Source organism: Rhinatrema bivittatum, chromosome 1 (assembly GCF_901001135.1).
Source record: "Rhinatrema bivittatum chromosome 1, aRhiBiv1.1, whole genome shotgun sequence".
NCBI lineage: Eukaryota > Metazoa > Chordata > Amphibia > Gymnophiona > Rhinatrematidae > Rhinatrema > Rhinatrema bivittatum.
The window spans coordinates 189,832,002-189,857,284 of record NC_042615.1 but is presented as its reverse complement, the minus strand read 5'-3'; the positions used below and the strand labels follow the sequence as shown (position 1 = coordinate 189,857,284).

The window sequence follows — 25,283 nt, the reverse complement described above, 5'->3', positions numbered from 1 at the left end:
ACTATTGGGTGAGGAAAAACCTCATATGATCAATTCAATTGCATAGGGGTGTGAATCGGGTGCCCGATCGTTCCCGCTTTCGGGATCGTCTGGCCACGGGAAAAAATTGTTTTCCTGCGTTTCCCCGGTTTTTTTTTTTTTTTAGTGAAAAATCGTTTTTCAGGTTAGTGCGCGCTAACAAAAATAGCAGAAAATAACAAAAGTAACAAAAATAAACATTTTTTTGTTAGCGCACACTAACATGAGTTAGCGCGCACTAACCCAAAAAACAATTTTTACGAAAAATCGGGGGTAAAATTGATAGTTTCTTTCTTTTAACCAATTTCTAACAAATTTAGAAATATCGTACGATATTTCAATTCGTTAGAAAAACACTTCACATCCCTACAATTGCAGGCTCCCTGAAAGACTCACACCCTCCTCCCCCCACATATACAGCTTTACCTTTACTTATGCAGATAGAACATGCACGTAGTCTCAGTTATAAAGAGACATGCACACTCATAACCAGTCTCTCTCTCTCTTGCACAGTCTGATACAAATACACCCATCACCCTGTCTCTTGAGCACACAGCCAGCCAAAGTCCCTCCTCCACCAGTGGCTCAAGTACGTCCCACATTTCTGTCCTCCATTTTCACCTTATTTCCCCCCTCCTCCATATCCTTTCCCTTTTTTTCTTCTACTTTCATCCCTACCCCCGCTAGTTTTTGTTCTCTCTTCCCATTGTCCCTCTTGTTTCTCCATCTTCCCCATCGTACCCACCTTGGGCCACACTTGGCATTAACAGGATTAAGGTGGCAACTGGCAAGGTGAGGGAACAGCTAGTTATCATGTATGCCCACCGCTTCGTCATCGTTTTCTCTTGGGCTACTCATTCCTGCTGTAAACAAATGCACAGGAGGAAGAGTTAAAAAAAAAAATTTAAAGTATTTCTTACTTATAGGAAAAGAGCGGACTATTTAAATCATTTGTCTCCAAAGTGGTCATCATAAAAGCACTGGGTCGACCTTGTAAATCTTATCCGTTGACCCAAAAAGACTTTTCTGTGCTTAAATCGAGTTTATCCGTCACTTAGAGATCACTCTTTAAACAGTCATTTTACAATATTTTTATAGAGAAACTTGTAATTCACTTATCTTCTGACTGAATAATCATTCCATCAAGGAGCTCCTTGTAAGGCACTTACTCAAAAGTCTTTGCATTTATGATCTTTAAATGCACGTGAAATCTTTAACGCCCGACACTGTAGCGTTCAGAAGCCATGCTCCTTCAGGGGTTGTTACCATCGGGGAAACAACTCTTTATACTTGTAAATTTCAGTCAATCTTTGTAATCCTATATAAAAATACCACAGTATTCTCTTAATGGCATTTTATAACAAAGTAATAACTGTTCCAAAAAAACCAACTCTTTAAAAGTGCATCATTATTGGAAAGATAAATGCTCACTTACATCCTTTTGAATGATGAACAGAAACGTCATTATGATGTCGCCCTCCTGTCAACCTTCTCTGCGTCTGATAGTTGTACAAGTGCCGCTATTTTATACCAAAAAAAGCCCGCAAAACTGGGATATCAATCAAAAGGACGGAAGTCCAGCCCTAAAAACCAGAGGATATTCACAGGACTACTATGAAAGGGGAGATGCTGCTAGGGGATTTCAGTCTTCCAGATGTTGATTGGGACATTCCAACTGCAGTATCTTCTAGAAGCAGGGACATCTTGCATTCTCTGCAAGGAGAACTGTTCTTTCAACCGGTAATGGAACCCACATGGGAGGGGCGACCTGGTGCTTACCAACAGGGACAGTATTTCTGATGATGTGGATGATCATATGGAAACCAGTGACCACTGGATGATGCAGTTCAATATTAGGGCGCAAGAAATGAAGGTTCATTCTAAGGCAAGGGTCCTAATTCAGGAAAACAAACTTTCTCAAAATGGGGGAGAATCTCAAGGAGTCGTTAGCTGGATGGGAAAATCTAGGAGAAGTAGAAGGGCAGTGGGCAAAACTAAAAGGAGATATAAGGGCAACTAATCTTTTTGTTAGGAAAATAAAGAGAAAAGGAAAAAGAAGACATTATGATTTTCTAAAGAAATAACTGAAAAGGTAATGGAGAAAAGGTTAGCTTTCATAAACTATAAGAGATCGCAGAAAGAGGAAGACAGGCGACAATATTTGGAAAATTTAAGAGAAGCTGGAAAAGTAAGAATGCGAAAATTCAAATAGAAGAAAAAATAGCAAATATGGTATTTTTTTTTAGATATGTTAGTGGTAGAAAGAAATTCAAAATTGGCATTGTGTGACTCAAAGGTGAAAGGGAGGAATATATAGAGGCTGATGAGGAAAAAGCAAATAAGATTGGAAGTGAGGTAAACCGCAATCAATTTTCAGAACAATGTGTTCGTGAGGAGCTAACTAAACAGTAGATAAAGCGATAGCTCCAGATGGGATACATCCAAGATTATTAAGGGAACTTAAAATGTCCTGGCAGCTCTGCAGGCTAACCTTTTCAATGCTTCTTTAGAGTCTGGAGTAGTTCCGGAAGGCAGAAAAATGGTAGATATGGTTCCTATTCATAAAATTGGGAGGAGGCTGGGAACTCTAGGCCAGTTAGTCTGACGTCTGTGGTAAGCAAACAAATGGAATCACTGCTAAAACAGAGGATAGTACAATTTTTGGAATCCAAGGGATTGCAAGATCTGAGGCAACATGATTTTACCAGAGGTAAATCTTGTCAGATGAATCTAATCTTATTTCTTTGATTGGGTGACCAGAGAGTTGGATCAAAGGAGAGCACTAGACGTAGTGCACTTTGATTTCAGCAAAACCTTTGACAAGGTTTTGCTGAAAAAAAAAAGACTTATAAATAAATTTTGTGCCCTTGCTATGCATCCTAGAGTGACTGGCTGCCTGGTAGCAAGAAAGGGTAGTGGTAAATGGAGTTTTTCTCTGAGGGGGATGATACTAGCGGTAATGCCTCAGGGATCAATCCTTTGACTGGTTCTTTTCAACATTTTTGTGCGTGAGATAATGGAAGGATTGTAGGGAAAGGTTTGTCTTTTTGCCAATGATACCAAAATCTGTAACAGGGTGGACAGCCAGGAAGATGTGGAAAATATGAGCAGGGATCTAGAGAAGCTCGAGGAATGGTCTAAGGTCTGGCAGATAAGATGTAATACAAACAAATGCAGAGTAATGCATTTAGGATGCAAAAACCCAAGGGAAAGGTGAAATTCTTCTAAGCACAAAGGAAAATTGGGATCTAAGGGTAATTGTATTTGATGATCTTAATGTGGCCAAACACGTGGATAAAGCAACGATAAAAGCCAGAAATGTGCTTGGCTGCATAGGGAGAGGGTCAGCAGAAAAAAGGAGGCAATATTGCCCCTGTATAGGTCCCTGTCGAGACCTCACTTGGCGTACTATGTGCAATTCTGGAGACCTTGCCTTCACTAGGATATAAACAGGATAGAGTCTGTCTAGAGGGTGGCTACTTAAAATGGTCAGTGGTCTTCAATCTAAAGTATATGGTGTTAGACATGTATACCCTAGAGGAAAGGCAAAATAGTGGAGATATGATAGAGACCTTCAAATATCTCAAAGGTTTCCAGCATAGAAGGCGAGCCCTTTTTTTTTTTTTTTTAACAGAAAAGAGGCCCTTGAACAAGGGTCAGGCGATGAGGTTAAAGGAGGTAGACTCGGGAGTAATCTTAGGAAATATTTCTTTACAGAGAGAGTGGTGGATATAGAACAGCCTCGCAGTGGAAGTGGTGGAAACAAAAACAATATCTGAATTCAGGGGATCTCTAAGGAATTGATGAGAACTTTAATACTAAATTAATTGGACAGATTGGCAGACTGAATGAGCCATATGTTTTTTGTTTGTTTTTTTTCTGCCATCATGTTTCTCTGTTTTCCACAGGTACCTTGTACCTGCAGGATTTGCACCAGTTTTCAAAGATAAAGTACAGGCATGCTTTCCCTCAAAATTTCCCCAGGAAAACGTATCCACAGAAGTTTATGCCTGCTTCCTCTGCAGTTACTTTTTACTGTGGAAAATAACGCACACGTTTAATTTTGCAAAGGCAAACTTACACATGGTGTTGCTTCCCTTCGATCTAACCCTGCCCCTAAGAGCACCTCCGCACGATGTGGATAAAAAAGTATGTGAATTGTGAAACAATGTACAGAATATTCATGAAGAGCGAGCAGTATCCCTGGCCACATCAAGCCCAGAGAGTGAGAGCTGAGACTAGGTGAGCTCACATCTCACCTTGCAATACCTCTGCGCCTCCATGCCAGCAAGCACAAAGTTTCTAATATATTTATTGATTACTATCTGAATCCTGCAACATTAAGGACCAGATGTACTAACATTTTTTTCCAAGTTTGTCTATGGGGAAAATGCTTGGTAAATATGGACCTAAATTTGTAGCATGTGATGCTCTTGGCTGAGATGATGATGAATCCCAGCACGATCTGGCATACTCCATTCCTATCGAACAGTTCTTATTCAAATAATCGTAAGGCAGGTTCATCTACTGTGCAGGAGAAGGTTTATTTCAAAGTGAGCAGAGATACAAAAATTCCACTTAAGTAAACAAAAATTCCTAACTGTCCGAAGGTAACCTACACAGGGGTTACCGCTTGTTACTTGCCAGGGACTTGGTTAGGCCTGTTTCCCCCCCCCCAATCAAACATAGCAGAATGTGTCAGATTCCTCATATGGCCCTTTATAATCTTGGTCTTATATCTCTTCCTTGTGTCTTTTCAACTCTTTTTCATCCTGGGGTCTTTTCACTTCTTCCCTGCCTGTCTACCTTTGAACTATTGGGCGGGGTACAGGGGAGGTATCTGAGGGTATTGGAGTCCTGGCCTTCTCTTTCCTTGGACTTCAGCCACCAAGGGCCCTATTCTTTCTAAAACTGAGTTCCATGCTTGGCCTCTTCTCGCTTTCTTCCCTGGGAGTTTATCTGCAGCGCGCTCTGGTTCCCTGTGCAAGTTTGTCTCCTAATGTACAGAATATTAGTTTTGACCATCAACTCCTTGTCCTATGGGCGAGTCCCTGTGACAGCTACCAGTTGCAATAAACCCACTAGACAGACAAAGTTGGCACAGATTCCAGCCATCTTCCTGTTAAGTTTTGTATGCATTTAATATGTGGTCTAATAAGCCCCAGTAAATGTACTTGTGTGAGCCAGATGTGAACAGCTCAATGTAAATATAGATGGGACACTGAGGTATTTGGTTCCAGCCATCCTTTGGACATCATGTCTTTTTGGATCTTTGATGACAGTACGACTATTGCTGTTGTCTCTTACAGAATCCTATAACTGCTCACAATATATTGAATCAGGTTAATTAGAATATAATACTGGCTGTTTGATAGCAGATAAGAGTTTTGTATTTCTGTTTTAGGTATTTGGATGGCAACCAGTTCACCCTGGTTCCCAAGGAGCTCTCTAATTATAAGCATTTAACCCTCATGTAAGTAACTATGTGGTATTTTCCTGTCTTGGCCTCACACATTTCTGTTTTTTCTTCTTTTTTTTTTTTAATGAAGGCATTAAATGTAAAACACCAGATTTTAGGCCTAGATCTCCTTTGAACAACCATCTGGTAACTGAGCAAGGCTGAGCTGGTTTTGGGTTTGGCCCTGGTAATCATATAGGGTTGGATAAACTAGTTGATTATGCATGTAGGTTTGATAGGGGAGATGCTGTCTGCACATGCCCCTACTAGGTTTGTATAGATAGTGAATGTAAGTATGTGAACTAAGTTTTTCACTAGGCAGCTGATGAATGTACTAAAAAAAAAGACTCCCACTGTACTTTACAAATAATAGGGCTGTGCATTCATTGGTCGAATCATTTCAGTGGTATGCATGTATCTCACGAATGGAGATTAAGCATGCAAAACTGATGGTATGCGCATATGCAGGTGGCCACCCACATACGCGCATACCATCAGTTTTGTGCGCCTGCTTTCCATTTGCGAGATACGGGGTACCGCTGAAACAAAGGAAGCAAATCAACCAACAAATGCACATCCTTCAAAAAATAAAAATAGTGCATTCAACTGAGGAAGAGGAAAGAGAGAGAGAGAGAGGTCTCTTTCCTCCAGAATCAGAAGTCCTTGTGTTACTTTTCATTTATTCCAGAGCAGCACTGACTGTGCATGAATGTGACACACAACATAAAATGCATTATTGCTATGAGACTTTGTGACACATTACCTTTACTAGTCTTACTCACAAAAATACATTAACCAAGAAAAGGCATTTTACTGCTGCTAGCTGTGTGCTCAGAATTTGGGAATGGCATAATCATTTAGGACTAAGCACCTGTTGTGTTTTTTTCAGAGATTTAAGTAACAACAGAATCAGCACTCTTTCTAACCAGAGCTTCAGCAACATGACTCAACTGCTTACTCTGTAAGTTTAATCTTCTAACCATGGCATGCATATAAACAGAGGCTCTGCAGAGAGTAGGGATTTGAAGTTAAAAGAAAATCATTTATTTTCCTCTTTGCCCATGATACTTGGTTTTCTCATTCAGTATATAAATGGAATGTTCTTGTGCTTGCAGAATTCTCAGCTACAACCGTCTGCGATGTATACCTTCCCGAACATTTGATGGCTTAAAGTCGCTTAGATTACTGTAAGTGCTATTTAGTTTTGAAGAACCCTTTTTCTGCATGCACATTTGTGCAGTTAGTGGTAGTGGAAGCTGTGGGCTGGACCACACTTGAGCAGATAAGAATAGCCAAATGGATAATGGCTGTGCCTTATCAATGTGAATAAATAGTGTACTAGAAGGATCATTTGTAGGGGGTGAAAGGCTGGTTTTAGGTTCTATTCATAGACCTGCCTTGGGGTCTCCAATGAGACTGCCAACTTGACTTCCAGTTCTGGTGTGAACCTCTGTCTACCAAGAGTTGCACTGAGTTTTTATTAAAATACTTGACACGGTGGTGGTGATTCTTTGGTCATTGTTCACCTTGGCCCATATTTCAACAAGTAGAAAAGTACAATGCTGTGTTGAAACTTGACACGATGCTGCTGGACTTTGTCATTTCCGCTCTGAACGTTTGGGTTTATTTCCCGGGTTGTGATCCTGTAAATCAAGCGTGTAGGCTGATGCCTAGATTAGACAGGGGTTTAGAAGTAATCATTTTAGCTTATCAGTAGTATTTACTTATTTACAAATAGTTCTTGTCCTCCATATTACCCATTTCTGTTCATGGCAGATAACATGGATGAAAATGATTCTCTGTTTTTCATTGTGTCAGGTCTCTCCATGGTAATGATATTTCTCTCTTGCCTGACGGAACCTTTAGTGACCTTTCTGCACTGTCACACCTGTGAGTATGAGTATTCCTCCTATTCTCTACATTTAGGGAACAGATTCCTTGATACATTATCGATGTAACTACAATATTGCAGAGCCTAGGGAGTTAGCTGCCTTGGTGAAATTCTTTGCTTCAGACCAATTCTGATTTGACCCCAAATTTTGCAAATCCTTAAAGATCTTCAGATAAGTTGTTGGCTGTTTCCATTCTGCTACATCTAACGATGTCTCCTTTAATGCTGAGTTCCTCCAGAGGAGATAGGGAAATGTCAAATCATCTCCTGGCATTGCTGCTGCAAGTTTCTCTCAGGTCAATCCAGTAACGAGTGATAGGAAGAGCTGCGTTAGTGCCCAGCGCACCCGCGGTTGCCACACGCACAGTCCGGCTCACCTACCGCTCGATCCTGTATGTAAATAGCTTGCAAATGCAAGCTGCGTCTAAGAAGCGTCCGTGAAGCGTTAGGCCCGCGCAACCCATTTTACTGTATAGAGCGCTATACAGCGCCTATAGAGTAACCTGGGTGCGCGGGCCTAACGCTTCACGGACACGCTGGTATCTGTCATTTCAAATGTCATTTCAAATTTGTCATTTTCAAATCATTTTGATTTTCAAGTCATTTTCAAAGTCATTTTCAAATCCAGAAACATGGATTATAATCCATGTTTCTGTATTACCAATTTATTGTTTTTGTTAATTTATTGTCTTTGTTAATTAGCTATCACTCATTAATGTTATAGTTTAATTCTGCCCTATCTTCCGACATCCATGTTTTACGCTCCCTGTTTTTAATGTAACTTTCATTTTTACTTAGACGTTAATTGGTTTCCCCCATGTTCTAATGTAAACCGGTACGATAAGACCTGGTCTTGAGTATCGGTATAGTAAAAGAAGTTAAATAAATAAAATAAATAAATGACATTTGAAATGACAGGTACCAGGAAGTGGACGGTTCTCCGCTCGGGATTGTCAGCCCTCTCTCCCCTCCTCCCGAAGCAAAGCGCGAAAAGCAGCCTTGCTCCGGGAGGAGAGGAGAGAGGACTGGCAGTGTAAAGCGACGAAGCGACTTACTTTTTTTGCAGCCCTCCTCCGGAGACGGACATCGGCGACGACGGACGCGGCTCCCCTGCCTCCAGCTGCCCGCGAAGATGGATGCCTGCATTGGCGAAAGCGGCTCCTGTGCGTGCAATTGGGCCGCTCAAGACGTGACGTCACATGCCGTGATGCCAAACGTCGTGACATCACGCCTTGAGCGGCCCAATTGCACGCACAGGGGCCGCTTTCGCCCGTGCATCCATCTTCGCGGGCAGCTGGAGGCAGGGGAGCCGCGTCCGTCGTCGCCAATGTCCGTCTCCGGAGGAGGGCTGCAAAAAAAGTAAGTCGCTTCGTCGCTTTACACTGCCAGTCCTCTCTCCCCTCCTACCAAAGCAAGGCTGCTTTTCACGCCTTGCTTTGGTAGGAGGGGAGAGAGGACTGGCAATCCCGAGCGTAGGATTGCCCGTCCTCTCTCCCCTCTCTCTTGCAACTTTTTTTTTCGCTTTTTTTTTTTTTTTCGCTTTTTCGCTTTTGTTGCTTCGGGAGGAGGGGAGAGGACTGGGGCTGCCCCGGAGACCAGCACCCATGGACGCGGCCAGGGCAGGTGAGCGGGGGCTGGGGGAAAGTTTGCCGCCTACCCTTACCCCTGCCTCTAACGCAGGGGTAAGGGTAGGCGGTAAGTTAGCAGGTTAAACGCGCGGCAAAACGGCAGATTAAAAAAGCGATAGTCGGGGCACGTGTTACTGTATGGGAGGGAATAGCTAATTCGATCGTTTACATGTAATATACATGCCGCAGGCGGAAGGGGTTACCCGGGGATTTAAGGACGTGGTAAGAGTAGGTTAAAGGGGATTGTGGATCACAGGAAGGGCTAACGCGGCCGGAAAGTGAGTAGAAAGCGGGTTAGGAGCGGGGTAAACGCGGCAGCACTTTACTGGATTGACCTGTCTGTTAGATAGAAATGTGTGAAAATTGCAGTGAAAGCAAAGTTCACTGATTTTGTGGAAAAGTTCTCAGAAGAGAGTGACTTCCACAAAATATTTTGCCAGAGAATTTAATAGGAAATGTTCATAAAACAGGCAAAAAAAAAAAAGAAAAATTCTTCCAGTTCACTGCATTTGAAGCCTCTACTCTTTTTCTTTAAAAAAAAAAAACCAAAAACCCACCCTCCAAAATTATTTGTACCTGATGGATTTTGCCGTTTTGCCCAGAAATGCTGTCATTGAAGCCTAAGGCAGATATTTTCTTGAGTTTCCAAATTTTGCAGAATGACACTTCTACTTTTTGCACATCCTACATGGTAGGTAATAATCTATTAGTGTTGAATGAGGAAGCTGCCTTCCTTTCTTTATTGACTTTTTGACCTCCCTGTTTAAAAAAAAAAAACCTCAGGCTGGTTTAGTGGCAGTGGGGCGCGCTATCCTGCGGAGGATCTGGAAAGATGATCAGATCGGGCTGGCCAGTGCTTGGGGTGCTGCAGCGGCAGTGTTGCCTCTGCGGGGGGGGGGGGGGGGAAGAGTCAGTCCTCATGTAATAGCGTCGCTAAGTGACTGGATTTAAGGCCTATGATTACAGGGTCCCAGAAGCAGCTCTGCATGTACATAGCCCTTGGACAATGACTGTCGCAAGCTAGGAAAGGGAGGAAAACTCCGGGTGGTTGCAAATAAAGGGGGTCATTTATCAAAGTGCTATATTGCGTTTTCGCATGTGTTAAGGCATTTTCGCGTGCGAAAGCACCAATAACGTTTGGTGCGATGCAAATAAGAAACAGGGGAAGATGGTGGGAGTTTTGGCCAATTGGGCTGGGCTCACAGTTTTGCGAAGCTGTATCACATGGCTTTAATGCAAATTTTAGCTACACCTTTTTCATTTGTGTAAAGCTGCGTGATAGGGCTTTTTTTGTGTGTTGTGATGTTTTTGCACATGCTGTTTTTAGTGGTTTGAAGCTCCTGGAGAGCCAGCGTACAGGGGAGGGAGAGAGAGAGAGCAAGCCTAGCCATAATGCCCCCTCCACTAGATAGGTACTTATATCTCTATGGGAGGGCCACCTAGTAACTCGAGGTGAGGTTAAGGTATTAGTGTAGGGGTTAGGGGCCACTTTGACATTCAAAGTGAGATGTACGAACAGAACAGTGCTCTCTTGTGAAGATTTGATGACCTTCGGAGTGAGGAAACTCCCCCAAAGATTAGATTTATGCAATGTTCTCTCAACCTAGCTTGATGGACTCTCTACCTGGGTAACATCAAGCTAGGTTGAGAGAACATTGCACAAATCTCATCTTTGGGGGAGTTTCCTCACTCCGGAGGTCATCAAATCTTCACAAGAGAGCACTGTTCTGTTCGTACGTTTCACTTTGAATGTCAAAGTGGCCCCTAACCCCTACACTAATACCTAAACCTCACCTCGAGTTACTAGGTGGGCCTCCCATAGAAATATAAATAACTATCTAGTGTGAGGGTATTATAGCTAGTCTCTCTTCACTCTCTCTCCCCCCCCCAGTGGTTAAAGGAGGGCCCCAATAGTTAGGCTGGCTCTTTAGAAGCTTAAACATGGTTCCCCCCCCGTGGTTGTATGGAGGAAATACAACAATTCTGGCACTTATCGCAGTGTGAAAAAGTTATCACAATTTGCACTAAGATAGCACTTTGCATAGGTATTAGTGTAAATTGCGATAAACTGCCTACTACCATAAAACACACCCCTTTTCCTATCGCTTGCGATATTTAGTGCATTTTGATAAATCCAGACCAAAGACGCTTGGTGCTGGGTCTCAGCTGTGGTTCCAGTCTGAGCTGAAAACGCAAAGGTGTAGGAGGAAACTGCCAGGCTCAGAATCTCTCACTAGTGATTGGTCAGAAGGACTGTTTGTTACTAGTCTAATCCTCGTTGATTGAGATTTATTGGGGTATATTTTTAAATTGTATGTATTTTTTATTTTTGTGTTTTTATTGTATAAATCACTGAAGGCCTTGGGTAGCCACAATAAATGTTAATTCTCAAGTGGAAATTTTCATTTGTTAATTACTTTTATATAATTTAATATGAAAAACAATGTTGAAGTTAGAATAGAATAAAGTTCCTTTTTGTGCTGAGACATTTCAATGGCTGCAGCGTTTACAGTACACATCGAAAGCCTGTGAGCAGGTTGAAACCCATATTACCACCAGTTCAAGAGGATCTAATTATATGTCCTCCAAATTAAAAAGTATAATCAACATTGAGGACAGTAGTTTGCATATGTCAGATTCATTTTGTGGCCACCAGTTTTAGAAAGGAAACCATGTCTGGCATACTTCCTGTGAGGTAACCGCAGGCACCGCCCACCTGTCATGTACTGTAGTGTAATGTAACTAGCTGCCCAGAATAGCCGAAAAAAACCACTAGCTTGGCAGTAAGGACTCGTCTGGTGAAGAATACTGTGCAGTGATACATTTTTAGCAACACTGCTCATTTTTTGGTTAGAACAAACAAAACAAACAGTTGCATTAAATAGATGTTTGGGAGCATTCAAGCATAATCTAAATGTGAAACTCAAGAGGCTGAGCTCAGGAAGGAAACTCATTGAGATTTTCTGAACCTTTTCCCACCAGACACACATTTTTAATTTTTATGTGGGAAAGACAATTGCTTGGGTCCATAGCAGGGGTAGGCAACTCTGGACCTAGAGTGCCACAAAAAGGTCTGGCTTTCTGGATATTCACAATGAATATGCCTGAGATGTATATGCAGGCACTGCCTCCTTTGCACACAGATAGATTTCTACATATTCATTGTGGATGTCCTGACAGCCCGACCTGTTAGTGACACTCTAGGCTGGAGTTACCTACCCCTGGTCTACAATCTGCAAAGTGGCTGAGTTCTATAAAAAGCCAAAAATCTGGAGATATTCAGCTCATGGCGTTCTTTTTTTTCCCCCCATACTGCAAAATAAGGTATTGTAACTTAATCAGGGGAATAGTTGTCTCTCTCCTATGGCAATTGATGGTTGTGCACAACCTTTTGCACACTCAGAATTTTGCAGACTGGAGGCCCTTGTTTTCAGCTTGAGAGAGTGACGTACCCAAGGCCACACACAAAGCCAGAGACCAAGGAGGAGTCACCTCTTTTGACTCTTAGCTCAGTGCTCTAACCGCTATACCAGCCCTCTGTACATTTGGTCACTGGCCTCTGGTTTTGTTTTTTTTAGGTTTTTTTTTTACCTCAGATAATGTATACTTTGTGCCATAAATCTAATTATATTAGAACTAAAGTAATAGTTGGCAGGCCAGATTTACATTTGTAGTGTGCCTCCCACATCTTATTTTTGGCTATCCCACAATATTTCAGTGCATTTCCCTTTTATAAGAGCACACTTGAAACTAGACAAAAATCACCATATACAATGCCCTTCTAACAGCAAGGAATACATTGGGATTTCTAGAAAGTTTCTCTTGTGAGGCGCAAGTTCCAAAGCCTTTCCTGCAAATCAGTAGCCTGCCTGAAAATTGCCCTTCCTCCATACAGATAAAAGTACTTGCATTGTGCTACAACACACATACTTGTGGGAGCTATTCCTGGGGGCTGTATTTTGATCAAGGGCTGAAAATAACTGGGAAATACTTCATTTTTAACTCTCTGCACAATATTTCCCAATCAAAACATACCCCCCAGAAAAGGCAGGGGCAAATGTCCTTGGGTCTGTCTCAAAGCCCGAGTATGCATTACGTCTTCGCTTTGAAATTGGAGCAAAGTCCACAGTTAAAAAGTATTTGTAGACTTTATCTCAGCTTGAAAATTACCCTCTAATTAGAATATTCTTGTACACTGGCTTATCTAAAGTATTTCTGATTATCATTGGTTTGAAAGGCTATTGCTGCCACATTGTTAGTAAGGTCTATCTTTCTATATGGACTTGTTTTCCATATTATAGAACCCAATGGAAATGCCCAAAGTGGCTTACAAACATTAAAAAAAAATACACTAAAATACAATATCACAGAAAAGACATATAACAAAACCTTAAATACAAATTCAAAGCCAAATCTTAAGTATAATTCATTAAAAAAACTCAACTAGATCCTACTCATACTATCACTATGGAATGGATGCAGTCAAAATATAATAAATGAAAGCATAATAATTAATAATTTGCATAAATAATCTATCATACTAAAGAGAATCCTGTAGTGCAGTTATTTTAAGTTAATATACTTTATAATATTCAAGACAGAAAGCAACTAAATTGATCTGTACTCTTAATATATTAACACCTTTTATCTAAAAAGGACCTCCATGCTCTTTACAATGTGTAATTCTTCAAAAATATGCATGGAGCTGTTTCTGAATTAAATAGCTTGGCTTCCAGGTTTAACTGATCGGTATGGCAGCTTCCAAAAAGAAAATCAGTTAACGTCTGAATTCCATCCATTTAATAGTGGCATAAAAAAGCAACATTTTATTGAGCGACATTGTGGATGGATTGTTGGGAAAGGTTTGTGTTTTTGCCAATGATACAAAATCAGCAACACAGTAGATTTATTGTTGGTTACCATGTTGCTTTACCTAATGTTTGGTATGTGTCTTTATAATTTCTTATTATGTTTTATTTGATTGTGTCTTGTCGATATTTTGTTGATTGTATGTATTTTGCTGATTTTATGTATTTTGCCAATTTTGTTGTCTCTTGTTATCCACTAAAATTCTTGGATTAACATACTACAAATTTTTTAAATAAATAGTCAGGAAAGTGTATAAAAATGAAAAGGAATCCAGTGAAGCCCCAGGAATGATCGAGGGTCTGGCAGCTAAATGCTAAAAAAAAAAATGCAAAGTTATGCATTTAGACTAAAAAAAAAAACAAACCCAAGGGAGCGATACAGTATAAGGGAGAGACATTCTAAGCATAACAGAGCAGGATCTGGGTGTGATCATATGTTGGATTGAGTGGGATATGCATTTTTAAATAAAACCAAATAAAATCTGGTGATCTTAAGATGGCTAAACAGGTGCTTGGCTACATAGGAAGAAGAATGGTCAGCAAAAAACAGTGAGACCTGGTGAGACCTCATTTGAAATACTGTGTGTAATTTTGGAGACCACACTTTCAAAAGGATATAAACTGATAGCGATGTGAATCGGTTCCGGAATCGTTTCCGGAATTGTGTTCGTAGAATCGTGGGAAACCTTCATTTCCCACTGTTCTGACTGCTTTTTTTTTTCAGCTGTACCGAGCCGAAAAAAAAAAACCCCCAACCCTTAAATCTAATTATTTAGAATCTCCCACCCTCCCGACCCCCCTCAAAACTTTCCTAAAGTACCTTAAAAAATGGCGCAGGCCATCCATAGCTCCTACCATGTGACAGGGGCCGGCCAGTGGCACAGATAGCCCCTGTCACATGGGTAAGGGCAAAGGGCCTTCGGCGCCATTTTGATTAGTGGCAACCGACGGCCCAAGAGCGGGAGATTGCTCCCGGGACCCCTGTGCTTTAGGAAAGTTTTGGGAGGGTGGGGGATTCTAAATTAAATTTAAAAAGTCGGGTGGGTGTGGGTTTTTTTTCTGTGTGCCCTTTCTTCCCATCCCATCCCCCCCAAAAGATAAGAAAACCACACGAAAATTTCATGGGGTTTTCCTATCACTTTCGGGGACCCCCTGATACCTGACACATTAGAAAATATCGTACAATATTTTCATCCGTTAGAAAAACGATGCACATCCCTATAAACTGATTAGAGTCGATCAGAGGGTGGTTACTAAAATCATACATAGTCTTTATTTGAAAGTATATGAGGTCAGGCTTAAAGATCTGAATATGTACACCCTAGAGGAAAGGTGGGATGAGGAGATATGATAGACATTTCCATGTACCGGTGGTGAGCCTCTTTCAACAGGAGGCTCTAGAATGAGGAGTCATGGAATGAGGGTGAAAGGGGAGCAGACTCACTCAGGAGTAATCTAATGATGATTTTCTTTACAGAAAGGTTTTGTGGAGACAAGGACAACTGAATTCAAGAAAGCATGGGAGAAGCAGAGGGGATCTCTGAAAGAGTGGCAGGGGATTGTAGAATTGAGCAGCTAGGTGGCTGGGGCAGTCTAGATAAGCCATATGGTCTTTTTCTGCCATCATTTTTATAAGTACTTGAAAGTCAGAAGTAGTTATTACCTCCCTTTGCAAGGTTTTTCCTGATTTGTTGCTCAAGGCATTAGTAGTGGGTTCACATCTCTGCCTTTTGGTGTATCCTTTTTGATTTTGCATTTCAAATGGGCAGACCAGATTCATTACCAAATGACTTAATAGAAAATAATTTGAGGAAACAGAATGTAGAATAAAAAATTCATCCAGTGTGCAAGGGGGGGGGGGGGGGGGGAAACCTGGGTTTGATTACTGGGTCAGATATTCCACTCCTTGGGTAGGCTGAGGCTTAGGATTCCTCAGAGCTAAGGTTCACCTTCCCTGGTGGTAGGGGAGGGAGTCTGTTACACAATGGCAATCCCTGGAGGCTGGCGTTAGGGATACTGATTGAGGGTTCAGGAAAGAGTCCTGGGGTATGATCACTGGCTGAAGACTAAAAAATAAGTTGGGAGAGGAGAGTTGCACTTGTTAACGCATTCGATAATTTTCATATTACTGTTATGGAATTTGGGGGAAACGTTAAGTAATTCCTCTTCTGCTGGTATTCCAGTGATTATGGGCCAGGGGTGTAATCAGGGGCTGAGGCAACAGGTAAGGCTTTTGATGAGTAATTGGCATCAGTTGATGTAAGGTGTACTTGGGGGGGGGGGGGGGGGGGAGTTAGAAGTCCATATTTCTAAAAGGGAGGAGATGTTAAAAGTGGGGTTATTTGAGTGCCAGGTCTGAGAGGGAGAATTTGTTAGATTTAATAGCTCAGTATAAGTTGGCTATATTGTTATTGATCCTAGCGTAGAGCTTATGATACAATGTTAAATCATCTATTCCCAGATGGTTATAGATATGTGGAAAGAGCACACCCAGAAGCAAGGGGAGGAGGGGTGTGGATGATTTATCAGAAATCAATTCAAATAAGACAAATTGCTTTTGAAATAGAGCAGTGGCTCCCAACCCTGTCCTGGGGACCTCCCAGCCAGTCGGCTTTTCAGGATATCCACAATGAATATACATGAGAGAAAATTTGCATGTTATGGAGGCAGTGCATGTAAATTTTCTCTCATGTATATTCATTGTGAATATCCTGAAAACCCGACTGACTGGGGGTCCCCAGGACAGGGTTGGGAACCACTAAAATTGTGCCACCAACAGAGGCTGCTATTGTGAGAACTAGGGAACAGAGGGTTTGCTTAGGTACCATCTTCCGGGAGGGACATGAGATTGTTACCCAGTTAGCAGGATCTTAGTGATTTTGCATTTTGGATGTGAGAATTTGATAATCATAGGGGGATTTTAATAATCATGTAGACTGAAGAATCACTGCTGGCAAAGGAACTGTTAACTATGACAGCTTCTGTCCTATTATTTTCCCAGAGTATGAGAAGTGAGGGCCAGCGGGAGGCATTAGGTGGACTAGGCGGCCGCATATTCATTGATGTGAGGGCACTATTTTTGAAAGATTGACAAAATTGCGGAGAGAGAGAGAGATCACGTGGTAGAGTGACATCACTGCCTAGGGCAGCTGAACATCCTTGCAGCTGCACTGCCTGGACTGATCCTGTTTTTGGTAGTGTGTATGTGAAGTAAGAAATTAGGAATTTATGGTAGTAAAGATTAGTGAGGCCTTGCTCGGGTAGACAGTTTTTGCCATTCCCTGGGATATTACCAAAGATTTGCATAAAATGACTTCCGAAGAAGCAGTCTCTGTATGGAACTCATCTTTAGCACATATCTATAAGATTTACCTAGTTTATGGTGTAACTTGTAGGATTGGTCAAAGGCAAGTACCCTGGTCTAATCAAGATATGTGTGAAGAAAGACAGGTCCTAAGGGGGTAATTTTCAAAGGAGTTACGTGCATAAATGTAACTACTATTGTAGCAATTTTCAAAAGCCATTTACTCATGTAAAGTGCACTTATGCGAGTAAATCCTATGGACAATTCAATGGCATATATTGTAGCAATTTTCAAAAGCCCACTTACTCGAGTAAAGTGCATTTACATGCGTAAAACCCAGTTTTACGCATGTAAATGCTTTTTAAAATCAGACCCTAAGAGAATAGGAGAGATACTAGAGTAAGAATTACGATGGTAAAGATAAGTTTGTGAATGCATTGATAGCATATAGGTCAAAGTGTAAGTAAAACAGGATTATATTAAGTGACGCTTAGCAGGCCTTTTAACCCACCATAGGAGATTTGGTGGTTAAACCGAAAGCAGAAAGTGCTACCTCAGTAGATTGTAAGGCTCTTGCTAACTATTTTGAGGAAAAGGTTGCTAAACTTTAGGCATGTCTGAGTAAGAGTTCTAGACAGAAAGTTGGTATTCTTGTAAAGGATACAGAAAGAGTTGAGACAGGTTAATTTGTAGGAAGTGCAGTCAGTTGTAGCTCAGTTGAAATCAGCATATTCTTAATTGGATCCTTGCCTATTTTCTATAGTGAAGAGTTTAAATGGTATTAGTTATGGATATACATATATATATATATATATATATTTTTTTTTTTTAATATATAATTTAATCTTTATTGGATTTTTTTCAAAAGAAAAGAAACACAATATTCACATTTCAGTGCATAAACAGGAAATTCGATAGACAATATAATACAAACATACACAATGTTTTACATTCCATATTATACAAACTTGTCTATTCAAATAAGATAATGCGGTGACTGAGCTTTATATAAACTTATATAATAATAATCAATAAATATATTTTTTTTCATATAATTAATAGATCATTGAAAGAGGGGGTAGTGGCAGAAGTATTGAAAACGGCAAGTTAGACCAATACAAAAGACTGTTGCACTACCTGTAGATTTTGTGTCTCATTACTGGCCAATTTCAAATCTTCCATCTTTAGGGAAAGTTTTGGAAAATATGTATTAAGTCAACCGGAGGAGTTTAAAAAAGCATTTAGGATGCTCTGCAATACAGGTTTAGGCAGTTGCATGGGACTGAGACATTGATATCATTGTTAGATGTTTTACATTGTAGAATGGATAGAGGAGAGTCAGGTCTATCAATACAGCTGGATGTAACCGTAATATTTGATAGAATTTTGAGATTTGAATTGACTGCTTACAATCTTATGGAATTGCGGGGACTGTACTAGCATGGTTTACCTCATTCTTAATGCATCAAAAACAGCAGGTACATATAGGGACAGGAGTTTTTCCTGGAAGATGGCAACCTCTGGTGGTCCACAGGGTTGGCTTTGTCACCCCTTTTTAATCTCTACATGCAATCATTGGGGAAATTATTGGCTGCTTTAGGAGTGATCGGTTTTCTCTATGCCAGTAGTTCCCAGACCTGTCTAACCAGTTGGGTTTTCAGGATATTTGCAATGGGGCAGATTTTTAGACGAGCGCTCGTGGGGGTACATTTGTGCGCACTAGCCGGCGCGCACAAATATACACCCGATTTTTATAACGTCTGCGCGCTGCTGCGCGCACGTTATAAAAGCCGGGGTCGGCGCACGCAAGGGGGTGCATTTGCATGTGCCGAGCCCTAGGGGGAGCCCGATGGCTTTCCCCGTTCCCTCTGAGGTGGCTCTGAGGCTGAAATCAGAACAACCTCGGAGGGAACTTTCCTTTCGCCTGCCCGCGCCGGCCAGCTGCCAGCTCGCCGTCCCCCGGCACAGCCGCTGTGCCGGAGGACTCGGGACCACCCCCAGACTGCCGCCCCAGCCCTGCCCCCTTACCGCCCCTTTTTCAAAGCCCCGGGACATACGCGCGTCCTGGGGCTTGCGCGCACGGCAGAGCCTATGCAAAATAGGCTTGGCGCCTGCAGGGGAGGTTTTAAAGGGTACGCGCGTAACCCTTTGAAAATCTATCCCAATGAATATGCACGAGATAAATGTTCATGCACAGCCTCCATAGCATTCAAATTTTATCTCGTGCATATTCATTGTGAATATCCTGAAAACCCAACTGACCGGGGAACCTCTGCTCTATGCAAATGATTTTCAGGTTTTTTTTTTCCAAGTACTCAGAACAGTACATTACCAGAACAGATACCTCAGGATTGTTTTAAGATTATTAGTGGGTGGATGTCAGAAAATAAGCTTTTGTTGAACATTTCAAAAACTGTTACTAGGGGTAGGGAAAAATAAGCCTATGGGAATTGTAATTCAGGAAATGTTAGGAGATAGAATGTAGCCTATTACATTTTCTAGGAATCTGGGTGGTTATATTTGATTCTAGTTTCTTTGAAGGCTCAAATTAAGGATGTTTGTAAAATAGTTATTTTACCATTAAAATTAGTGAGAAATTGAAATTTTATTTGATATCAATGTTACAGCCACATCTCATTAGTTATTTCGACTACTATAACAGGTTGTATATAGGTTTGCCGAAAACTTGATTTGTGCTCTTCTGTTGCAGAATGCGGCAGTAAGGCTGCTTACTGGCTTAGCAATCTGGAAGCATTTTACACCAAAATTGTGAGCTCCACTGGCGGCTGCTACTATTACTACTTAACTTTTCTATAACACTACTTCAGATACGCAGCGCTGTACAAACAACACATATGAGACAGTCCCTGCTCCATAGAGCTTACAATCTAATCAAGGCAAACACATAGGACAAGTGACTTCGGGGGTTTCATATAGTAAGACAATGACTAAAATTAGTTCGTTAATGAGACTGAAGGAGGACAATCAGGCTTAAGATTTAAAAGCAGCCTCTAAAAGGTGGCTTCTGTTAAGTGGAGGGTGCAGTTTATCGGGCAAATTTTAAATCACCCGCGTACATAAAATGAGGAGGCTACGCGCGTGGCACGCATTTTAGAAGGGGCCCCGCCGTGCGCATAACCCTCGTTTACGCTGGCGTAAGTTCTGAAAGAAAGAGAGAAAAAAAAAGATAGGTGGTATTCAGGGGTCGGCGAGGACAGGGGAAGAGAGAGGGAGTATGGAAAGGGGGGGTAGGGAACTGGAGAAATTCACGATGCGTTGCCCTGCAAATTTTGTGGTATTCCACCCCCCCACCCCCCAATGCGCGCGCCGGCCCAGATTTTATAACATGCGCGTGAATGTTATAAAATTGCGCGTCCATTTAAAAATCTACCCCTTTGATTGTAGTTATTAACAGCAAACTTTTGTATATGGACACTATGGGCCTTATTTTCTAAGGCTATCGCAGGCTTGCGCTAACAGCATATGCCTGCGATACTAACGAAGGTGGCGCACGCCTGCGCTACCTACATCGGGGCGGAGTCTGCCCCAGAAGAGGAGGAGTCGGGGCATCGCCGGGGCCGACTCTGCGTGGACAGTGAAAAGGTAAGGAGCCTTTTCGCTGCCTTTTTTGCACCCAATAACTAGGCCTTCTATGGTGTAGTTATTGGGCGCGATGCCGGCAGGACCGCCCCCCGCCTCATTACCGCATTTTTCTAAAGTACCGCAGGCCTGCGATATTTTAGAAAACGAGGCCCTGTGTGTAATTTGGCCCAGTTGCTTACTAATCAAGATAACGGCAGAATTCTGAGGTCTTCAGGACATAAGTTATTGAAACTTTCTGACATACAGAAGTATGGGTTTGAGAAGATGCGTCAGTGAGCTTGCTGTTTTGCGGCTCCAGTATTATGGAATGCCCTACCAGTTGAACTCAGGGATGAAGCAGATCTGAAAATATTTAGAAAAAAAATGAAATTATATTTTGTTGTGGCATTTCAGCAGGACTGGTAAGTGCAGCTCATTGATTTAGTTTTTAGGTTATTAAAGTACTATTTTAAATTTTATTCAGTGTTGTAATCTGGAATCTATTTGTTTTTTAAGTATATCATTTGTGTTTTTATAGTTTTTTGCATGTTATGAATGTGAGCAGTGTAATCTGTGCCGAACAGCTGGTCGGAGGCTGCAGAATATAAACTCGTGTGTGTAAAATAAATATAAAATTGGGGGAGGGGGTGTTCCCGGGAAACTTGTGAAGGACGCATCATCTGAGCCCTGCTTCCAATTGAGCTGGAAATTCAAAAGAGTAGGAGGAAACTGACAGATCCAAAACATTTAAGTATTTGAAAAATGATGAAGATTTTCTTTTTGGAGGCCAAATAAAATGCTGGTAGGTAAAAAAAAATAATAATTTGCCCTGATCACAGTTATAATTTTGCCTCCGATTTTGGTAATAGATCTTAGGTGGTCTGTTCAATAAGAATTGCCAGTCTCAATAACACATGCTTGGTAAATAGTGAGGCAATGACAGTCCTTGGCCTGTTCATGGATTTTGTCATTATTGCCCCTAGTTCATCGTGCTGGTGTTATCAGGAATTCAGTAAATGTCACCCATGGGTAAATACCCAGATTTAGAGGTGGGAATTATAGCCATGATTGCAGATCGTGCTCCTTTTATCCATCTGCAAAATGAAATACTTGATTATGTTACTAATAATTGTTCTTTGTTTTTTGTTGTTTTTTTAAAACAAAACCCTATTTTATTACAGTGCTATAGGGGCAAATCCTCTCTACTGTGACTGCAACATGCAGTGGCTGTCGGACTGGGTTAAATCAGAATACAAAGAGCCAGGTATTGCTCGATGTGCCGGACCCGGAGAAATGGCTGAAAAGCTGCTTCTCACCACACCCTCCAAAAAATTCACCTGCCAAGGTATTGCTGCCTCCTTTCATTTGTCACCTGACTCTATTTGGAATTATGTAGCCAGATTCTATAGTGGCTTGCAGCTTTGTAAGGATATTTCTATCGTGATACAGCTGTAGGATGGAAATAATTTAGCAGAAGAAGAAAATTCCATGACAAGAGTGGCTCCTGCTAATGAATTATTGAGATATGATGAATTTCTTTTGAAGGAGGGTGGCCAGTGGCTCCATATTACCCATATGTTTCCCTAGTCCTGTTTTTTTTTTAATTTAATTCCTACCTTGGTGCATTAAGGATTTTATATCCCAAATGTCTTAGTTATATTTTTCATTATATGCAGATTACAAATAAAACGCATTATTATGATGGCCTTTGCTGAAAACTGTTCTATTCTATACAATGGTCCCTCTCTTCTGGTTACCATCTTTTTGTAGGTTTTTCTAGCTTTCTTTTGGACTTTTGACCATCCATGCCCTTATGGTTTTCTTATCCCAGGTAAAGCGAGCTCCGAGTAGATTGTCCAGTCAAAGCCAGCCCTTCAGACTTTCCCTTCTCCCGCCTCTGAGCTCTTTCCTCAGACATGCATGTTTACTGTCTGCCGCCTCTTTGTTTTTATGGCTAAAGCTGTACTGCACATTATCCCTCTTTGCTGACCTTGGTTCCAAGGCAACTTGTTTTCTGCACTTCGGGTCAGCAAGTTAGCTGCAGACTGATTAGAAATCACTGCAACTAGCGCAAACCTGTCCTTCTGTTGAAAGGTTAAGGCTCATAATTACTATTTTTTAAGTCTTGAAGTGGAACATGGGGGCCCCGAGCTGGCTGCCGTGCCAACTTCCTTTGACTGCCGCTAGCTGCGTCAGTAAAACTGCTGTACTATTGGCGGCCGAAGGAAGCAGTTGCTGCTGCGTTGGCTGCCCCAGCCTTGTGAAGAAACAATCCCTAAAAAACACAGCATGCCAGGGAGATTGCATAGGATCAGAACAGACATGAGTTGATAGGACTACTGTAGTTGGAATGCTGATTAGTGGCTGGTTTCATATTTCTTGTTATGAATTGTTCTGATTTGTATGAATATTATGGGTGGGAAACTATAACATCCCACGTAAATGTAAAGTCAGTTGCCTGTTAATTTTACACCAATTTTCAAAAAGAAAGTCTGCATGTACTTACCCTTTGAAAATTATCCCACCAAAACTACCCCCACACATTTACATCTGCTAAATTTGTGCACAGTTTTGTTTTGTTTTTTTCCCAAGGAAAAAAAAACTTGCATACTTTTTGAAAACTCAAAATTATGCACACAAGTGTAAACTCCTCCCCAGCTCCATCCCAGAGAACTCTTCTTCCCACTGCGGGTAAACCTCCATGCATACAGGTCCTATGCATGCAAATTTACCTGCACATAGGGCAATTTTGTAAAAGCCCATTTCCAAGGTCAAACAGTGTTGATGCGCATACTACCAACAAAACCTTCGAAGAATATATTACAGCTCCGTCAAGCACCTTCACATGTGGAATAAACTGGCCAGACACAGGCACACCAGCAGATAATCTTTGAACAAGGTGCATCATGGTAACGCCATGAAGTCAGCGCAAGACTGCCAAAAACAATGGGCTCCGCCGTCAGTAGGGAGCAAAACTAATGCACAGGAAATTGGCCAAGGTATGCACTTTTCTCGGCCACTTCTATACAGTTTTTGGAGAGTGCCTGTCCTCCCAAGTCACACGAGCACAGAGGTTTGCAAAGTGAGCCCTTTTATTACGTAAAAGCACAAATGGGTGCAGAATTTAGCCAGTTGCTTCAGTGATGGTTTGGATCCCCTTAGGAAAATAGAGCAAGATGGGAGGTAATCGTAGTAACATTGTACTTAGCACAACTGAGAGCCATAGGTAAGAATGAAAGCTGAACTTGGTTCTTTTGCACTAACATCTTTGCTCCCTGGTTTTACTGTGAACAGAACCAAGGAAAAAAATGGTGTAATTCAAACTGCTGGGTAGCATCTATAAAAATTACAGCACTGTTTTTTCTCCAAAAGATAACAGCAATTCAGCAGTGTTTTCCAGATATGCTGAAAATTACGTTCATTATTTATTTTCACCTTAACCTACCGAACATGTCCAAAAATAGTTGGGGGCCCCCTATATAAAAAAAAATCCACATACACTCCCTTTCATATTTAAACAATCTCAGTACGTAATAGTACATTGGAGCTTGTGCTAGCACCCTGAGTGATAGATTGCCAAATGCTGTTTGCTGGTGTCTTTCCTGTATCTAATTGTCTCTGAATCAGAATATTAGACACATTCTAGTTATGCAGCCAAAACCTGAGTATGATGACACCTCCCCCCCCAAAAAAAAAAATATGGATTCTATTCTTGTTCTTTGCACAAGAGAACGTTAATTATTTGTTTCCTATTCTCGTTAGCTTCAGTTTTGCTGTGCAATTGGCAAAATAGCTGATACTTCCCCACAGTACTTTTCCTCATGCTGCAAAAAGATTTGAGCTGACTTTGGAGATATTCCGTTCTTTCTGCCTTGCATTTTTTGGTAGTAAAGTTCTAGTGACTGTGGTGGTCTTAGCATTATGATTGGGTAGTCATGGTTTTGTGCCACACCCCTGGCCAAGGCTTTCGGACCCCCGCTGGACCCCCAGGGATTATTGGCAAGCCTTGGAGAGGTCAAGAGCCCCCTCCTGACCCCCCCAAGGCTTGCCAATAATCCCTGGGGGTCCAGCGGGGGTCCGGGAGCGATTTCGTTGTCGGCTGCCAGTAATCAAAATGGCGCCGATAGCCTTTGCCCATACTATGTCACAGAGGCTTTCAGCGCCATTGGTCAGCTCCAGTCACATGACAGGAGCACAAGATGGCGCCGATGGCCATGTGACAGGGGCTGACCAATGGCGCCGGTAGCCCCTGTGACATGGTAGTTCAGAGGCTATTCGGCACCATTTTAAAGAGCACGGCTTGCAGTAGCACGAGCACGGAGGGCAAATGGAACCCGGGACCCCGCTGGACCACCAGGGATGTACTTCGTAAGTCTTGGGGAGGGATCGGGATCGGGATCAGGGGGGGGTGTTGTATTATAGTTTATTTACATGTTTGGGGTGGGTTTTAATTAAAAAAAAAAAAAAAAAAAGTGTCCCTCTCCCCATGCAAACCCGAAAAACGAAATTTCCCCGAAATTCGGGGAAAATTCTT

General features: G+C 41.7%; 1 protein-coding gene across 1 annotated transcript in view; it reads left to right on the top strand.

The window, feature by feature from the left end:
• The window catches only part of SLIT2 (slit guidance ligand 2), a 749,523-nt gene that overhangs the window by 622,741 nt on the left and 101,499 nt on the right, over positions 1-25,283 (top strand). Inside the window, 5 exon segments of the mRNA XM_029590345.1 lie at positions 5,423-5,491; positions 6,366-6,437; positions 6,592-6,663; positions 7,295-7,366; positions 21,931-22,094. Of these exon segments, the coding sequence (XP_029446205.1) occupies positions 5,423-5,491; positions 6,366-6,437; positions 6,592-6,663; positions 7,295-7,366; positions 21,931-22,094 (449 nt within the window).